Source organism: Hemiscyllium ocellatum, chromosome 12 (genome assembly GCF_020745735.1).
Source record: "Hemiscyllium ocellatum isolate sHemOce1 chromosome 12, sHemOce1.pat.X.cur, whole genome shotgun sequence".
In the NCBI taxonomy this organism is placed as follows: Eukaryota; Metazoa; Chordata; class Chondrichthyes; order Orectolobiformes; family Hemiscylliidae; genus Hemiscyllium; species Hemiscyllium ocellatum.
The window spans coordinates 36,297,409-36,317,317 of record NC_083412.1 but is presented as its reverse complement, the minus strand read 5'-3'; the positions used below and the strand labels follow the sequence as shown (position 1 = coordinate 36,317,317).

The window sequence follows — 19,909 nt, the reverse complement described above, 5'->3', positions numbered from 1 at the left end:
TCCAAACAAGTAATTTGGACTGTTGCTGATATCTCCGTGCCCAGAGGAACTGGGTTCAAGATCACAAAGGGGGGATCGATGAACAATTTTGGGATGTGTATAACACCAATCAAAGTAATTACTCGATATGGGCTAATTCTGTCCTCATTAATAAACATAGGTATTTCACATCTGTATTTGCCTGGGCACTCTGAAAAGTAGACAAGCACAGAAATAATGTACAAATATTTGTGGGTCCTTAAAGTACAACGCCCAACCACCCCACTCTTAACATCACTCTCCACAGAGCGATTAGCAAACTTTAAAATTTATTCAAAATATCAGGTGACTACAGAGTGAAAGTTAAATTCAATTTAGCTGTAGGGAGTGATGGTAGCATAGTGGCAATGTCACTAGATGAATAACCTAGTGTGTTGCACTAATGGTTCTGGGGATATGGGTTAAAATCTCACCATTGCAGCTCATGAAACTTATACACAATTAAATAAATTTGGAATATAAGGCCTATTCCCAGTAAGAGTGACTATGTCAATTTTCATTGAAATTCTTTTGAATGAGGTAAATAAACGAAGGTCATCCAGTAGATATAATCTACTTGGATTACTTTAATTTGTTTACCTCACTCAAAAGAATTTCAGTGAACTCTCCAGCACAGCTAGGTAAAAACAGAATAAAAACAATGACTGCAGATGCTGGAAACCAGATTCTGGATTAGAGTGGTGCTGGAAAAGCACAGCAGTTCAAGCAGCATCTGAGGAGCAGGAAAATCGACATTTCGGGCAAAAGCCCTTCATCAGGAATACAGGCAGGGTGGAGAGATAAAAGAGAGGAGGATGGAGGAAGGTAGCAAAGAGTGCAATGGGTGAATGGGGGTGGGATGAAGGTGATAGGTCAGAGAGGAGGATGGAGTGGATAGATGGAAAGGAAGATAGGCAGGTACGACAAGTCATGGGGACAGTGCTGAGCTGGAAGTTTGGAACTGGGGCGAGGTGGGGGAAGAGGAAATGAGGAAACTGGTGAAGTCCACATTGATGCCCTGGGGTTGAAGTGTTCCGAGGCAGAGGATGAGGCGTTCTTCCTCCAGGCGTCGGGTGGTGAGGGAGCGGCGGTGAAGGAGGCCCAGGACCTCCATGTCCTCAGCAGACTGGGAGGTGAGTTGAAATGTTGGGCCACAGGGCGGTGTGGTTGATTGGTACGCAAGTCCCATAGATGTTCCCTAAAGCACTCTAATAGGAGGCTTCCAGTCTCCCCAATGTAGAGGAGACCACATCAGGGGTAACGGATACAATAAATTACATTGGTGGGCGTGCAAGTAAAACTTTGATGGTCTCCTCTGCATTGGGGAGACTGGACGCCTTTTGCCCAAAACGTCGATCTTCCTGCTCCTCGGATGCTGCCTGAACTGCTGTGCTTCTCCAGCACAGCTGTTAGTTGTTTTACTTCTGTCGTGGAGTGTCAAATTGTTGCCTATTCATAACTGAGTGACTTGCTGGCCATTTCAGAAATGACTATAAGTCATGTTTAGGCCAGATTAGATAAGGATTAGAGATTTTTTAAAAAACTGTAGATGCTGGAATCCAAAGTAGAGAGGCAGGAGGCTGGAAGAACACAGCAAGCCAGGACTGGGGGTGGGTATGGGGGGAGCTGCAGATAAAGGGGGAGGTGGCGGCAGGGTGGTGAAGTAAGGATAGTTGAAGACAGATAGAGGGTACGAGCTGGTTGAGGGTCAATGGGAGGAATGAATCTGATTGGTGGCAGGGAGCATTGGCAAAAGGGGGAGGGACTGGGAAGGGAGTTGGGGGATGAGGAGGGAAGTTATTTGAAATTGGAGAACACAATGTTGAATCCTCTGGGCTGTAGAGTGCCCAGGCAGAAGGTGAGGTGTTATTCCTCCAATAGACGCAGTGGTTGTTTTGGCAATGGAGGAGGACAAGGATGGTCATGTTGGAAAGGGAGTGGTTGGGGGAATTGAAATGGGCAGTGACTGAGATATCCGATCGGCTGTGGACCCAGCTGTGATGATCAATAAGCTGTTCCCTAAGTTTACATTCAGTCTCTCCGATGTATAGAAGACCACATCAGGAGTACCTGATGCAGTAAACTAGGTTGGAAGGGGTGGGCTGAGAGGGGTAGGGAGGAGAAGAATTTTTTTTGAAGTTAGATTAGATTACTTACAGTGTGGAAACAGGCCCTTCGGCTCAACAAGTCCACACCGACCCGCCGAAGCGCAACCCACCCATACCCCTGCATTTACCCCTTATCTAACACTACGGGCAATTTAGCATGGCCAATTCACCTGACCCGCACATCTTTAGACTGTGGGAGGAAACCGGAGCACCCGGAGGAAACCCACGCAGGCACAGGGAGAACGTGCAAACTCCACACAGTCAGTTGCCTGAAAGGCAGGAATTGAACCCGGGCCTCTGGCGCTGTGAGGCAGCAGTGCTAACCACTGTGCCAACATGCCGTTCTTGGAGGTAGAAGTGTTTGAGGATGATATGTTGGATGTGGAGACTGGTGGGGTGGTGGGAAGGACAAGGGGGACTCTGTCCTTATGGAGTTCGTGGGGTGTTCGATCAGTGAAACAGGGAATGGAGGTAGTGCAGCGTAGGGCTGTTTGGGTGACAGGGGGAGGAAGCGCATGTTGTTCAAACTAGGTGGACATCTTGGATGCTTGGGAATGGAATGTCTCCCCATCCAAGTAGATGCGGCAGAGGCAGAGGAATTGGGAGAATAGAATGGAGTTCTTGCAGGATACTGGGTGGGAGGAGGTACAGTCCAGGTAGTTATGGGAGTCTGTAGGTTTATAGTAGACATCCATCTGGAGACTATTGCTGGAGATGGAAGTGGTGAGGTCAAGAAAGAGGAGGGAGGTGTCAGAGATGGACTAAGTGAATTTGAGGGCAGGATGGAAGTGGTGGGCGAAGTTGATGAACTGCTCCATTTCAGCCTGGGTGCAGGACGCTACACCGATGCAGTCAACAATATAACAGCAGAAGAGTTGGGGCACAGTGCCTGTGTAAGTGATGAAGACAGACTATTCAATATAGCTGATAAAGAGGCAAATGTAACTGGGGCCCATCTGGGTACCCGTGGCCACCCCCTTGTTTTGGAGGAAATGGGAGGAGTTAAAGGAAAAGTTATTGAGGGTGAGGACTCTCATTAGATAAGGATAGCAGATTTATTTCCCTAAAAAGAAACTACTGAACCAAGTAGTCTTAATAACATTCAATGGCAATTGTCATAGCCACTCTTACTGGGAATAGCTTTATATTCCAAATTTATGAATTAAATTTAAGTTCCATGAGCTGCAATGGTGAGATGTGAACCTATACCTTCAGAACATTATCCTAGTGTGAGACTGCAGATGCTGTTGAAGGAGACAGCAGCTATGTGACTACCATCTTACTGAATCTCATGTCCTCAAATTCTTAAATGGGGTGAAGCTGGGAGCAGCAGACCCTGAAAACCCTCAGTGAGTAAGGCCTTTTGTAGAGAAGCCTCTTATATCCAGCTTTGCCTATGTGCAGTTTCTGTATCATTTGTCTGTCATGTTGCAGACTGAGACATGAACAGCAATAATGGTTATTTTAGCCTTCCCGTGAACATGTTAACAAATTTCCTGCCCTCCCTGTAAGGATGCAGCAACAAGTCCAGTTAATGTAACCCCTTCAAAATATTCCATAATTCCTTCACAAGCGTTTCAACATCAGGAGTCAAAAAAAAATTCAACCAAATATTGAAGTCTGTGGGTGAATTCCTTTTGCAGCTAAAAGCATGTTGAGCTGAGACCAAATAAAATTCAGTGGACACACGCAGCACAAGTTTCAAAGACATGTCAAATCAACTGAAATGGTTGATTGATGTCACAATTCTGCTGGCATCAAATGCTCCTGGTGCTCATACCATGCTTGTATGGGACACACTGCGGGCTACACTAGTCCTGACTAGAAGTATAGTGCACAGCATTTTGTACTTCAGGGTTTCCATAGTTTGCAGCAGAATTATGGAGCACAATCTCATGCCCCTATATTCAAGTCATCAGTTCCACATGGAGAAAGTTCAGAGACTAACAAAAGGTGTTCTAGAATTTATGGCTCTAAATTATGAAAACTAAAACAAAAGTAAATGCATTCTTGCTGAATTAAAACAGATAGGAGGGGATTGATATGTGTAAAATATTTTCAGTAACATATTCCTGATGGAGGTAGACATATTAAACTTATAGACAATATCTGATATATTGCAGGTATGTTGTTTATATAGTGTACTGAAAATGATGAAAGATCCTACTATATTGAAAGACATTCAATTCAACGTCAGTCAGTATTTTCTTTGTCATTTAATATTGGATATGGTAGAATTTTGAAACTGTCATGATGGTAAGTCCTCTTCTCCACCAGGTGGTATTTTTTGTGAGCATTTAACTGTTTACAGTTTGTCTTAAAGCAGCAAACTTCATACTACTAGATCAATAAATTCACCATAGTCCCAAAGGACCATAGGGCTACTCTCTCATTAGAGAGAGGTGACTGGTTATGATTTTAATCTGAGAGTTATCGCACTTCAGGTGAGGGTGAAGTCAAGAAACTGGGACCTTCACATTATCCTGAGCCAGAGTGGGAATTGAACACATGCTGTTGGCATCACTCTGCATTGCAAACTAGCTGTCTCGCCAACTACAAGGACTGCAAAACAACTATTTAAATACAAAATATAAAGTTTTCCTCAAGATAAATAAAAGAGATCAAATCGATGAATTCATATTCAATGAAAACATACTGAAACAACTATTTTTGAAATTGTGATTTGGAGATGTCAGTGTTGAACTGGGGTGTACAAAGTTAAAAATCACACAACACCAGGTTATAGTCCAACAGGTTTTGAAATTGTATCAGGTAATTGTGCAAGAGAATTGACCCATCAGCACCAGCTAAAAACCAAATATATCTTGTTGATAGCTACTACAGAAAATTTTTAAATGAATTTTACTGTAAAAACTTACGTGTGCAAAAGCCTATTGTAATGCAATGCCTTTCACCTGGTTTAATATTTCCACAGTAATTAAAGATTCTAAAAGTGCCATCTTCGAGGGTAGAATTTTGTTGACTGTCCAAATCAAACAACCACTTTATTTCTTTGGAGGAAGTGTTGTGTATCTCAACTTTCTAAAACAAATTACAAAAGAAAATTATCTTCATGATGCCACTTCATGGTTATGAAAGCAAAATAAAACAAGAAAATGTTCATGTAATCATGATATACTGTACTTTTACAAATGGATCAGCTACAATAGCACCCATATCATTGTATCCTGGCAGAAGTGAGAATTCCAACTTGGTATCTGAGAGTTCAAGTGGTGGATAAAGTACTGAAAGATAAAAGTTCAATGTGCTAATTGATCATCCATTTTAGAGGCAAGAAAAAAAACAATTTAGCAGTTTAACAAATGCAAAAGAAAGTATATATAATAAGTAAATACTGCATATGAAAAAGTAGAAAATAGCTAAATAAATAACAATCCTTAATGAATCACTTAAACATTGTTGCAAAAACATTTCCACTATTAATATTTTTGATTATTCATATTTAATAGACTGTGAAAATTAATTCATTTTAAATACTGAGGAAGTACATGGACCTGATTTATTTTTTTAAAGGCTCCCTCTTCGCACACATGTTAAAAATAAACTTGTTGGAAATCACATGATATTAGCAAACAGCTGAGTTAATAGTGTTATTTCAAAATTATTTGAAGTTCAGCTGAGGAGTTTATAATGACAAAATGCCCACAGCTCAGCCTTTGCCACCTTTCTGAGATATGCAATGTTCTCTGAGGGAGTTGCAAACTGAAACAGCCATTCACCCTGAGGAGAATCAAGAAGCCTTCCTCCTGATATCTCCTGAAAGTATTGTGGGGAAAGGGATTCCAAGGACAAATGCATAATCTAAGGTAAACACCTGTGTCTCGTGACATCTGTCTACATGTGCAAGAATTCCAGACTGAAAATTATATGGACATTTCATTTTTATGTTTTTATTCCTGAAAATGAATAATTGTTTGGCCAAAGATTTTTTTCAAAGTTAATCTGCGAGAAAGTTTAATTCCTCTACCTTTAACTGGTGTGTGTATATGCGTGTGTGCATACATGTGCATGTTGGGTTGTTTAGAAGTGTAAATATTTGTACTTTCCTATTTCAAAAGTGTGTTAATTAGCTTTGCATATTCATTGATTATATCGAGTTGAAACAATAAATTAATAATTTTGCTTTGAATTAAAGAAATTTGATTGATGGATCTTTTCACTCTGAACCTGATGTAAATAAACAAAATAATTCGCAAAGTTGATATCCCGGCAAAACATTTAAGAATATGTTGTGACCAATGCAGCAGTGGGATAAGAAAGAGAAAGAGAAAGACAAAGACAAAGACATGCAACCTCAGTTGCTACATAAAGTTGGGGTTCATACAGCATACTCTGGATTAGTGGTGCTGGAAGAGCACAGCAGTTCAGGCAGCATCCAAAATGCAGCGAAATCGACGTTTCAGGCAAAAGCCCTCCTGATGAAGGGCTTTTGCCCGAAACGTCGATTTCACTGCACTTTGGATGCTGCCTGAACTGCTGTGCTCTTCCAGCACCATTGATCCAGAGTCTGCATCTGCAGTCATTGTTTTTACCTCGTTTATACAGCATAACCAAACTCAGTAATGTGCAATTCAAAGTGGATTTATTATAATGCAAGATTTCTTGGGAACTTGTGAAGCTTATTAAACCATTCTTTAAGATACTCCAGCCTTTCTGGAAAGGAAGAAAGTTCCTTGAGGGATTTACAAAAATTAACCAAAGTTAAACTAGCATCACTGGCACCAAAGTTGAAGTTGCAATTCAAAGAAGAGCACGAGAAAGCTGGTATAATTGAGGTAATAGTAGGGCATCTGAAATTGAAAAAGGCAAAAAGGAAAACCAAATAGTAAGTCGGTTGAATCAGTTAGAATTGAGATGTAGGTGAAGCTGCTGGAAAAAGAAGAGGAATTTAAAAAAGGACAGAACATTTGAACCTGTGGAGACAGAAAGCACTACAGAGAATAAAAGGAAAAATAGCATTTAAGAAGTTGGAATGTTGGATAAATGGAGATGCAGTTACTATTCCTTTTGAAATGATAGCTAAGCAGCTGAGGTGACCAAAATAAAGCTGGACACTACTTTCACAAAGCCATTGAATGACAAAGTTCATGACGTTTATGCCATGCTTTCTGCAGAAGCTTCAACAGATTATGAGATGAAAAAAAAGGCTATTCTGGATTAGTTCAGGAGACTTACAGGCAGAAATTTCAGACCATTCAGAAGTAGTCTGAGTAGACTTACTTAACATTTGAGAGGGTTAAAAAAATACTTTGATCACTGGATGTGGACATTAAAAGTAGAAACTACACACAAGATCCTTGGGGAAATATTTCTCATGGAAGCATTTAAAACTTCACTCCCTCCATTAATGGGAACACAAGATAAAATCAGAAAAAATCAACAGTCAATGGAGATGACTGATGATTATTAGTTTGTACACAAACCCTTTCTCTGTCACGCTTACCAACCAAAGAGGGATACAAGGTGGGAGGGTGAAAAGAAGACAAGTATCCAGGGATGAGAAGGCACAGCAGGGAATACTGCAAGATCTCCTCCTCATGCCACAAAGGAAAGTGCTGAGATTGGACTTGATGTCCAATAAACGAAGCGTTTCCATTGATACAAGGCTGGGCACATCCTTTACAGCTTGCTAAGAGTCGCAAGGTAAACCCATAGGGACTTAGCAGGGTACCAAAGGTACCATGACCAGGAATATGACAGACTGCGAGGCCAAGTACAACCACAACTGAGAGCGTGGAGGAGCTGAACAAGATAGCTGCAAGGTACAGGGAATTATTTTTAAAAGGAAAAATAACTCCTTTTCCTTCAAGTAAGGTCAGACATTTAGCTAATTGTTTGAACTTACTGGAAGTTATGTGCCTATGGCCATCCAGAGATTCTCAAGCATCCCATGTAAAAGCTGAACAACTGAAACAGCTATTCTCCCTGAGAAGATATTTTCTCAGCATCTCAACATCTCGGGTTCAAGCATATTCTCTGCTGAGGAAGTTTCTTTATTTTTCTTTTAATTGGTGAGTTGGATAATTTAGAAGGAAGAATCAATATTTATGTATTCATATTTTAAACTGTGTCAATCAGCTTTACATCCTTGCCAAATAAGTCATTTATAATCAATAGATAACATATTAGATTAATATATGTAATAATAAATCGATAATCTTGTTGTTAATAAAGAAACCTGGTTGATGTCGGTTTTACTCTCAACAATGTTACATGATGACTTGGAACTCTAAAATAATATGGGTGCTCATTTTGGTCTGGGAAAAAGGCATTGACAAAGGAAGGGAACCTTTTTAAACAATCTATGTCGAAATCAGCCAAGAAGATGGATGAATAAAGAAGGGGAGCCAGTTCATCCCTCCATACCCAAGAGTTTAACAGCTTGGGGTATTCCAGCTGAAACCATGATGAACTGGAGAATCTTTTGTAACAACTAATAGAGAAAAGTATATACTGTAATTAGCCATATCGATAACTGGGTAAAACATCTAAATATATCTTGTGAACAGTGGAGTAGTAGGACAAGGGAGAGGCAATGTATTTTCTCCAAGCTTGGCTGTTACAATATTAAATGTATGGATCAGAAAAATTCCACATTTGATGCTCAGTTAATGCTGAACAGTCACCAGCTAAGATGTAGATAATTGGGATAAATTTTAAAATTGTACAAATATTCAAAACATCTTTTTAAATTGTAGTTGATCAAAATGGAGAATATTAGTAGAAGGAAATGGACACTATTTACTTTAAGTTCAGTTTACTTTTTTCAATGAGTGATACAGTGTTACAATACTTTGAAGAAATGCTGGCAAATGGGACTAGATTGATTTAGGATATCTGCTCAACATGAAAGAGTTGGACCAAAGGGCCTCTTTCTGTGCTGTTTATCTCTATGACTCGAAATACTTGTTTTTACATTGAATTACTGTCATTATAGAGTTTGTTACATAGCAGAGAAGCACATTTAAACTACAGAGGGATTCTACATTGGTGTAAAGGGATATTCAATGCTTCATACACACACAGAAAGATTTGGAGATCAGGATTGCGTTCCTAAGAAGAAATCAAGGGTGGTTCAAAAATGTTTTGTCAAAAATCTTTCTTTAAACCAGTCTGGGAAAAACTCTTCTGTATTGTAAAGACGGTATATCTTTCTCACGGATCATTAATCTTTGGAACTCTCCAGATAACGGTACAGGTGGAATCATATAAACATTTTTAAGATAGAGGTAGACTCAATCTTGACAAAGGAGTTAATGGTTATTGGGTGTAGGTGAGAATATAGAGCTGAGGCCACAATCATATCAATCAAAATACCATAGAATGATGCAACAGACTAGGGAATAGATGGCCTACTCCTGCTCCTTTTCACATGTGCATATGTTTACAGAAGTACCTAGCAAAGACAATTTCAAACAATAAATCCTACCAACTCCATTTTACATTTAATGACATTAACTACTAAGATGTCCACAATTAACATTCTAGAGGTCAGTACTGACAAACAAAATTCAAGTGGACAAGTTACTTAAGTACCTTGGCTACCTAAAACGGATCAGAGGCTGAGTATTTTGCAGCAACAAATGCAATTCCTGATGGTGCAAATGGCATAACACAGCATTGTCATGGAATACTCGATACTCGCCTGGATAGACACACCTACAACAATATTCAAATGCTTGACACTAGCAGGTGTGTGAGAATACTTTCACCTGTAAGTTCCTTTCAAAGTCACACACTATCCTGACTTGGATGTAGATCTCTGTTCCTTCATCATTGCAGGGATAAGTTTCGAGAACGCCTGATCTAATAGCATTATAGAAATAATTGTATTCTCCTCAGGGATCAAGGAAGAAGGCCAATCTCCACCTTCGGAAGGACAACAGAGGATGGAAAACAAATAAACCCATAGCAAGGTTATCTGTGCAGGATGTCTCATTATTGGCAGAACAGGATATGGTAAATTAGGTCAAGGGAATACAAGGCAGCTGATGGGAGGGAATTTTATGGCGTTTCAATGTCAAGGATCAATAAAGTATACTTTATAAAAGACATAAAACACACAGTCAAAAAAATCAAATTTTATATATTAACAGTAAGGAATGAATGAAGAAAATAGTGTATTAACAGATATGCGATTCCATCAAGAACTCTGATGTAATAATTTGAAAAAAAAATGAATCTGAAGTGTGCTTGCAAGGATACAAGGGAATCCAAAATTGATGGGATTATAAAAGAGTTGGTGGGGCAAGTTTCCATGTGAAGGAGTAAGTATGGATTTTACTGCAAGAACAGAAAGGTTTAGTGATTATCAGAGGTAACTAAAGTGGTTCAAGGGAGTTGGGTTATAGAGCTGTTTGAAGGGATTCTGAGCATACTTTATAGCTTCCAGTGCAATAGTAGGAGCAAGAATACTTATGATACAGCCAATTCAGAGATTAGGTCTCTTGATATAATGCACATTTTTAACAATCCAAACTTTAAAGAATTTGATTTGGAACAGCCAAATGCAGGGAAAAGCAAGTTTGAGATGCCTGTTAATACACTTACTGGCAGTTTCTATATCTAAGGGAAAGCATGAGAGAAACAGTACATAAGCTGCCAGTTTATTATTCAAACCACAGTGTTATTTCCCATGAATTTGAGGAAAACAGATGTAATCTTTTGCTCTGGGAACAAGGAAACAAATTTGATTCTGGTAGTTACAGATCCTTGAATTTAGTTTCAGTTTCTAGGAAAACTACTGCAAAGGATTTGATTTCTTAATAATTAGTTTTCACACTGGACTGGATAGGACAGATGGATTTTTCTCACCCGTCTTTTTGTATGCTTGTATGTAAATCCATGGACTCACTTTAACATAACAAACCCCTTCTTAAGGTAATCCAGGTTAGTTCCCAAGATAGCCTTTGAAGGACACTGAAATTTCTTTATGTTTTTGAAGCAAAACAGCATAAGTTTCAAATTTCATGTTAAGGTATAGGCATCTAGAGACATTCACACTTGGAAGCTATTTTTTAAAAATGCTTGCATTGGCATTTTCTCTTTCCACTGAACTTACCGGTAGCTTGCACTCTGCGAGATGGAGTAGCAGAATTCAGCAATTGTACTTCAGAAGAACCTATAGATATTTCATCATAAGGATCAGGTGGTATAGAACTTGGAGGAGGAGATGGTGTCACACTGCCATTGATCATGACGGGTAGATTAAAGTCATAGGATGCCACCTAAGGCAAGAAATATTATCATTACATATTTCTTAAAATGTTCTAGAAAATCTTAAGTGATATTTCTGCTCAGGAAGCAACCAATAAAATATACCCAGACTAGACTGAACAGTGCTCCATTTGGCCAAGATGAAATCCCACTAAAGTTCCTGGCAAAATCATAAGCATATACATCTCCTATTTATCAGTGTTATGAAGATTTGGGTGAACTATACTTTTGACAGCACCAAGTGTTCTGAATAACATACAATGTAACATGTAGTCCAGCTACTGGGGTAGCTGGGGTAACTGGTTGCTTGGAGACAAAAATAGATTGAATTAGGCCAATCAGTTTAAATTATACCCTGAAAAATACCAAATTCCCATCAAGATTGAATTTAGTTCAAAGTTTGTGTGAAGATTTGTAGCTCAGGTGCTCATTGTTGTGGTTCTGTTCATCAAGCTGGAAGTTTGCGTTGCAGACGTTTCATCCCCTGTCTAGGTGACATCCTCAGTGCTTGGGAGCCTCCTGTGAAGTGCTTCTGTGATGTTTCCTCCAGCATTTATTTCTGAACAGACAGCCAGACTACAACGACCACTAGGACTCATAACAGCACACAAACCAACAGCCACTCTCAGACAATATCTCACCAGGACAAAGGACCCGATACCCAGCATGAGCAAAACCAACGTAATGTACAAAATCCCATGCAAGGACTGCACAAAACACTACATAGGACAAACAGGAAGACAGCTAACGATCTGTATCCATGAACACCAACTAGCCACAAAACGACACGACCAGTTATCCTTAGTAGCCACACACTCAGATGACAAGCAACATGAGTTCGACTGAGACAACACTTCTATTATAGGACAAGCCAAACAGAGAACAGCCAGGGAATTCCTAGAGGCATGGCATTCATCCACAGATTCAATCAACAAACTCATCGACCTGGACCCAATATACTGGCCACTGCAGCGGACAGCTGGAATTGACAACCGGAAGCGGCAGAGATAAACCACTATAAACGCCGGAGGAAACATCACAGAAGCGCTTCACAGGATGCTCCCAAGCACTGAGGATGTCACCTAGAAAGGGGACGAAACGTTTGCAACACAAATTCCCAGCTCAACGAACAGAACCACAACATTGAATTTAGTATTTTGACAATCTTAAAAGCCAATGACACAATCCAATGCTTTGGGGATATAACACAGGAAAATCATGAACAGTTGGGTGGAGAATTGCCATGCCACCAGCACGTAGAGACTGCCTGAAAAATAGCTCTCTTAAAGGTACCTTTATCAATCCATGACCTGTGAAGCATAATCCCCAATAAGAAAAGAAGGCATAGGAAGACCCAAAGATTTAACAGCTGGTTGGTTTCGAAAACTTGAATGTTTGGTAAATTTTAATCAGGGGTTTTTATTGGACGAGTATTGTAGAAGGAGAAGGTAAAAGATAGGTTAGAGGAAGGAACTGCAAAATAGTTGTTAGTTAATTATTCACTGTTATAGTTTAAGAAATAAAGTTGTTAATTTTTACTTTAAATAGTTCTTAGTCTCTCGAATTTTCACAGATTACTGCACAAGATAAATCTTTTCTGTGTTGCTGGTTTAAATTAAGCAGGAGGGTTTACCCCGTGTCGTAACAATCAGCCCAATCAAATGCAATCAAATTTGTGATGAGAAGAGAGCCAAAGGGATCTGAACATATTGGATACAAAAAGCAAGAGAAAAAAATCTTCAGAGTAAGGCTGATGATGCAAGGATAGCTTCCTAGTGAGGACTCTTGTCTCTGCATCGTGGCTATAATTTGGTGCTTGTCTTCACTGCCTTCAATTAACTTGATTTGGCAATGCCAGTGTTGGACTGGGATATACAAAGTTAAAAATCACACAGCACCAGGTTATAGTCCAACAGGTTTAATTGGAAGAACACTAGCTTTCGGAGCGCCGCTCCTTCCTCAGGTGATTGTCATCAGTCTCTTTGCAGCAAAAAAAACTCCCCTGATTAAACTGGAAATGGAAGGGACTAATACAATATTCCTGGTTGCACCAATGGGTAGTCCATTAGGTTCATTAATAACCCACAAATCATCCCCAAATTCACCATGTGTTCGAGGTAGCTCAAAGATTAAATGGATGATGCATGGTTTTCCCATGCCCTTGGACATCTGTTTAGCAAAACATTCTAGGATCTGTGCATGGCCTCTTGAGGGATTCTTTGTAATCAAACATCAAGAATGGAGATCCATTGTGAGGAACCCCATAGTCCTGGCCTCCCACCCACCTGATCTCATAGGCCTGCAACCTCAATCCCATGATCCAAAAACCAGCTTCATCCACCTTTAGCCTGGTGCCTTGGCAATTCTGGATCTCTGCTGGATTCATTGTTGTCAGACTCTCGCTACCAACTTGTCAAGGACAATTATAGATAGGCAACAAATTCTAACCAGGCCAGTTTTAGACATTGGGGTTGCTTTAAAACTGAATTTCCCCAGTATTTCCTATGTAGCATGAAATATTATTTTATGCATGAGCAGTTACTTGCTTTCACCAAACATTAACAACTTCTAATAAACAAGACAGAAGGAAAGTGACAATATAGACTACCAAGACCACGACATCCTATAAGCTGACAAAGAATGTAACCTAATAAAAGCAAATTACTGCGGATGCTGGAATCTGAAACCAAAAGAGAAAATGCTGGAAAATCTCAGCAGGTCTGGCAGCATCTGTAAGGAGAGAAAAGAGCTGACATTTCGAGTCTAACTGACCAGTTTTGACAAAGGGTCAGTTAGACTCGAAACATCAGCTCTTTTCTCTCCTTAAAGAATGTAACCTATTGTCAATGTAGTGTTTAGGAAAATAAAAGCTTTATTCATAACATGAATGAAACGTAACCGTCATGTGAAGGTCAGATCCCATGTTCACCAGCTAGAAGGATTCAAATGGGTGATCGACACAGGTAAACTCCCAGCCCCTAGAAACATTGTATATCAACAAGTGCTCATGGTCTGATCAGAATGTCCTTGCAGGGGCAGTAGTGTAGATATGTTACATTAGTGGAAATGGAAGGGACTAATACGATTTTCTTGAAGGTAGTTTTTGGATCTTGGAATGGAGGTTGCAGGTCTGTGGAATCAGGTGGGTTGGAGGCTAGGTCAATGGGATGACTTGCAATGGATCTCCGTTCCCGACGTTGGGTGTCTCGATCAAATCTAAAATGCCTGATAACAAAGAATCCCTCATGAAGCCATGGGTAAATCCTAGAAGGTCCTCACCTGGGAACTCTTTTTTTCAAATAGAAGATGGAGGTTGAGGGAAAACCCAGGGAAGAAATTTGTCTAGAGAACAGGACGCTGCCTTTATAACTTCAATGAGAACAACACACTGTGCCAGCAGTGTTCACCTTCTGGCATCAACATCCTAAATTAACATAGTTGGAATACTTATTGCATATACTTAACTAACGTATTGCATTAAAACAACTGATTCCTAACAAGCTTAAGAAACCATCTGAAAATTCCTTAAGAATGGTTGACAAACCATAGTGGGAACCTAAGACCTCAAACCCCAAAAATCTAATGTCAGTGATGCCCACCTGCTGTGAACATTTTAAAAAAAAGTCTGTTTTGAAGATTGAACCACAACCTCCTAACTTACAATCAAGAGTGTTACCACTCAGCAACGGTCACCTGGACAGGCTGCTGACCTGCTTGAGAAATGAATGGAAGACATTTATCATGTTGCCATCAAATTGATTATCGTTAAGGCCTTTGGGACTTTGGTCAGCAAAGTGGTTAAAGACAGCTTCTGAATCTGCACAGTCAGAATGCAACTGAATTGGAAATTGTTTGAATGATTTGACTGTTCTACACTGCAGGTTTATGGGAGTAGAGAAGAATAAAATAAGGTCTGGTATGAAGTGAAACCTTGACTACACAGCAGTGTGTGAGAACTGAGCAGGACTGCTTATCGCTGGCTATAACATGTTGATATGGCCTTCCTTCCTGCTTAGCTTCCTTCCTAATCTGATGATGACCATACATTTGCTCTTACCCCAGTAAATGCAAGGATCATTTAAATGCAGTGCTGTACAATATGCAGCAGACCACAATGATAGGTGACACCTTAATATATATAATCACAATATTGCAAGGACCTCCCATCTGAATTTCTGCTGCAAAAGTTCATTCAAATCCTTTAGTCTACCTGTACTGCTTGAGAGAGGTAAGTTACACAAGGGTGTCTAGCACTGGTGTCTGGAGGTGATATCCCTTGCCATCAGCCAAATTGCCACACTTGTTTCAAAGTCAAAAACAAAGATACTGGGGATTTTGTACTGACCTGCATGATGTTAACTGTTCCTATGATTGGCACTGTACATCAGCCATACATCAGTCATTTTTTTGATGAATGTTGCTAACTGATGCTCTGAATGAATAACTATATTAGTATATACTTAAGCAGCAGGGACAGGTCTAGATCATATGGTTAATTCAACCTTCACACTGAGATTTAATATGCTCATGCACAATTACCACATGTATCACGTTAATCATGTTTTGCACATAAAGGATTGACAAGTTCTGACCTGTTACCTGTTCAGATGAGTAGGAATAATAATCTATTTGTTGGCCTTCGAAATACATCATTGGTTACAACCCTTTTGCAGCTGTGAACTGCAGACTCAATCATTTTTGGTAAACTGAAAGGATGTGCATGTCTGTGGCAACTTGAAGGGGCACTTACAAATCACATTGAGGGGTTGGGCAGGGTTCTGTGATAACCCAGGTAAAAACAAGGACTGCAGATGCTGGAAACCAGAGTCTAGATTAGAGTGATGCTGGAAAAGCACAGCAGGTCAGACAGCATCCGAGGAGCAGGAAAATTGACATTTCGGGCAAAAGCCCTTTATCAGGGATACAGGATCTATGATAACCTAACAGGAGAAGTTGCACTGCTCTCCAGTCAGATCCAGAAATGTTGATTTTGACTGATAAACCCAACTGAGTGCTAAGCCCACTATAGCCCTGCTGTGAACCTAGAGCCAATTCTTCAGATGTGGGCCACGTTGGTGGGTCAGAGAGTGCACAGAACATCTGCAAATTTGAATTAGAATGAAACAGTATTAGCTACAGCATCAGCAAAAAACAGCCAATGACTGTGAACTGGAACCTCATTTCCCTGGGAGGGCTTCCCAAAAGCATAAAAGGCAAATCCTGATGTTGGTTGAGGTGGGAATCATTTGATCTGGAGCAGACATACATTTGTCTGCAACCCCATTCACTCCGAGCGAGTAAGGGGATGACAAAACATCCATTAAGGAAATAGCCATTCAGTATGTAGATGCATTCAAGAAATGGAAGCTTTAGTTAGAAAGTGAACAACTATTTTTGTAATTTAGTATAAGAGAAAAGATTTCTGAAGATACAGTAGTTCCAGATAATTAAGTGATTTGCTTATTTGATTAGGAAAGTAAAACTCTCCAGCAGCTTGATGAACTGAATAACTATTTTCACATCCCATGGGTGCCAATGAGCCATTGTACGGGTGGAAGGTGCCCCCATCATCCATGAACAAACAATTCAGTAGCTGGATTACTTGCATAGAGCTCTTTAAACAGCAAGAAATTTCACCAAAAGCAAAATTATGCTGCTCTGTCAGAAATCTAGCACATAACTTGGTGTAAAATAGGGCAAACACGATCCAATTTGGAGGACAAGTACACTGTGCTCTGAGTAATGTATTAATTCAGGGCATTTGCCAGATGTCTGGCAGCCTTCAATATGCCATTAGACTCCTTACTTATGTTTCAGGCTATTGCACTGAAATTTATATTGATAGTTAGTCTGTCCTGTTCATGGCTTTTCAGATACATTGCCTAACTTAAAGTAACTTTCCTTTGGAGCTAGCAGGATGATTCATCCCAGCTGCGTAGCTCTCCTAAGATCCAGAGTTGGCCTGAAATCAGTCCCCATTCCATAACTCTTTCCCACTCTCCCAGGAGACTTACTTAGAAAAGCAGCTGACCCAAAATCCACTAACTGGATCTGGTAAGAGTCATGCAAGGAGAAAAAAAATGTCACTGGCAGCTCATCTTGTGTATGCCGATGAGACCAAGCATCAATTTCTCAAGTATTCCATGAGCCTCCACAATCAGGAACAAGAATTATTATTTGCACACACTGGGTCCCAGCAACTAAATTAATTCTTAGGCTATCTTTCACTATTTCCCGAACATTTGCTAATCCTATCCCAAGCTTCCCTCTAATTCCACATGCTTCGATTTTTCAATTTTGTTGCACAAAGCTTATCATTTACATTCTGAAAGCCAACATGGGATAAATTACAGACAATTCCCAATCCAACATCTCAGCAACCTCCTCAAAATCTTCACGAGTCAGACATGATCCAATCACAAACCAATCTGTTTTCATCCATTTATACTGATCAAAATGCTCACACAAGGACAATGAACAGTGCATCAACAATTCGATATTTTTAATGAAATACAATTTCAATCAGCATATTTTTGAAATATTTAATTGCACATTGTTCAATACTTCACTCTTCTTGTAAAGTTCTGTAAGCCACTGCTGCCCTCAAGTGGCTTCAACAGAGGTATGCATATAACTGGAAACCCTAAGCTCTTCTTTCAACTTGGATATGAATGTGGAGTTCTGCAGTAGAACTCCAGTGTCATTTCCCATCCTAATCAAGTGGGAGATATTAGTTGTCCTGAGACCAGGACACCATTTTGCCAGAGTGGTAGCTGGGGATCAGAAATCTGAGCACTAAGCAAAGGTAAGTGTCTGGAGGCAATCAACATCAAGGTAGATTAAAAGGGAGCCTGAGAGGTTCAAATCTTTCTTGTGGGGATTGGAGGAGTGTTGCTCCTCCCAGTTCACAAGGCAATAAAAAGAAAACATCAATCATATTTTCAGGAAGTTGGGGAGAATAACAATGTCTACTCCCTCCTAACAGGTAAAGTGGGGGGAAAAGTAATTCAAAACCAAGGGTTATGGAAAATAGTGCTAGCAGTTATTGACCTACTTCCTTGATTACATGCGCAGCCTACAGGCAATGTATCCAGAGTCAGCTGACAATACAGGGAAATAATTCACAATCATTTACAGCTGTTTCCCAATCTTTTCCACAATTTGGCACCTTTACCTCCAAGTACAAAACAATAAGGAATGAGCTGAAAATGTGTTGCTGGAAAAGCTCAGCAGGTCAGGCAGCATCCAAGGAGCAGGAGAATCGACATTTCGGGCAAAAGCCCTTCATCAGGAATCAATAAGGAACAAGAACAGGCCATTTAGCCCAATGAAATCACAGCTTTCGCTGACAATTTTTGCTATACTCTAATTCAGACCCTACCAGATCCATGTAAACTGCATTTGGATGAAACCTGACTAGTTAACTTTGTTTCTCTTCTCACAGAGGCAGCCCTGATCTACTCAGCATTTCCAGAATTTTGTGTCTTTATTTTTAAATTTAACATAGTTATGCCCACTTTATGGGCCTAAAACAGTTGCAAAAATGACCAATTTAGGAGAATAGCGATCAACTGCCAGTTTACTTGCCAATTCCAGCTCTTCTTAAGGAAGCCTTCTGCACTCTTTTTTTAAGGATATTTGTTCATGGGATGTGGGCATCACTGGCTAGGCCAACATTTCATGTTCATCTCAAATTGCCAGAGGACAGTTAAGAGTCACCAACATTGCTTTGGGTCTGAAGTCACGTGTCGGCCAGACCAGGTAAAAATGGTAGATTTCCCTAATGGATATTGGTGAACTGGATAGATTCTTATGACAATTGACAGTGGTTACCCTTAAGCCAGCTTTGTTTTTAAAGTCAGTTTTTTTTATTGAATTCAAATTTCACCATCTTCTATGGTAGGATTTGAATTCATGCCCCCAGAACATTAATCCTGGGTTTGGGATTATTTACGCAATGACATTACAACTATAACACAACACAATGAGCAACTTCTGACTGACACTTCTATGGCATGCCAACCAAACAGTGTCCTCCTGCTCCACATGAACAATTTACGACCTTGACCAGCCCAGCCTTGCAACTCCATAAACCCCCCCCCAACTGACCTCATACATCTCAGTAATTAAAGTAAACCTGAGCAAGATGTAAAACATAAACATTAAACTTAAAAATAGATTTAGTGTTGTTTCGATACTTACATCTGTAGGACTGAACACTAATTCGCATTTGATATGCTCTCTCCCTCTTAGAGAAACAATATACAACTGATGATTCAGCAGATCTTGTGTTGCATCTACAGGTAAAGATTAAAATTACAATTTAGACCCCATAACTGCAATTAGCGTTAATAGAGGCCTTGATATTTGCAGTGAGGCATGGAAGGAGCATGTTGGTGTGGTAATAGAGGGGAATCCAGAAATTCTAGGAATAAGGAAGTCACAAGAAGTCAGGAATTAGGAGGAGGAGAAAGTCACTTGGACACTTGAACCTGCTTTGTCAGTCCATAAGATCATGGGTTATATGATTATAGCCTCAACATCAC

At 39.9% G+C, this 19,909-nt stretch overlaps 1 protein-coding gene across 1 annotated transcript in view; it reads right to left on the bottom strand.

Moving 5' to 3' along the window:
- LOC132820918 (cilia- and flagella-associated protein 47-like) overlaps positions 1-19,909 on the bottom strand; it is a 491,537-nt gene that overhangs the window by 380,076 nt on the left and 91,552 nt on the right. The window contains 2 exon segments of the mRNA XM_060833275.1: positions 11,209-11,374; positions 19,566-19,660. Of these exon segments, the coding sequence (XP_060689258.1) occupies positions 11,209-11,374; positions 19,566-19,660 (261 nt within the window).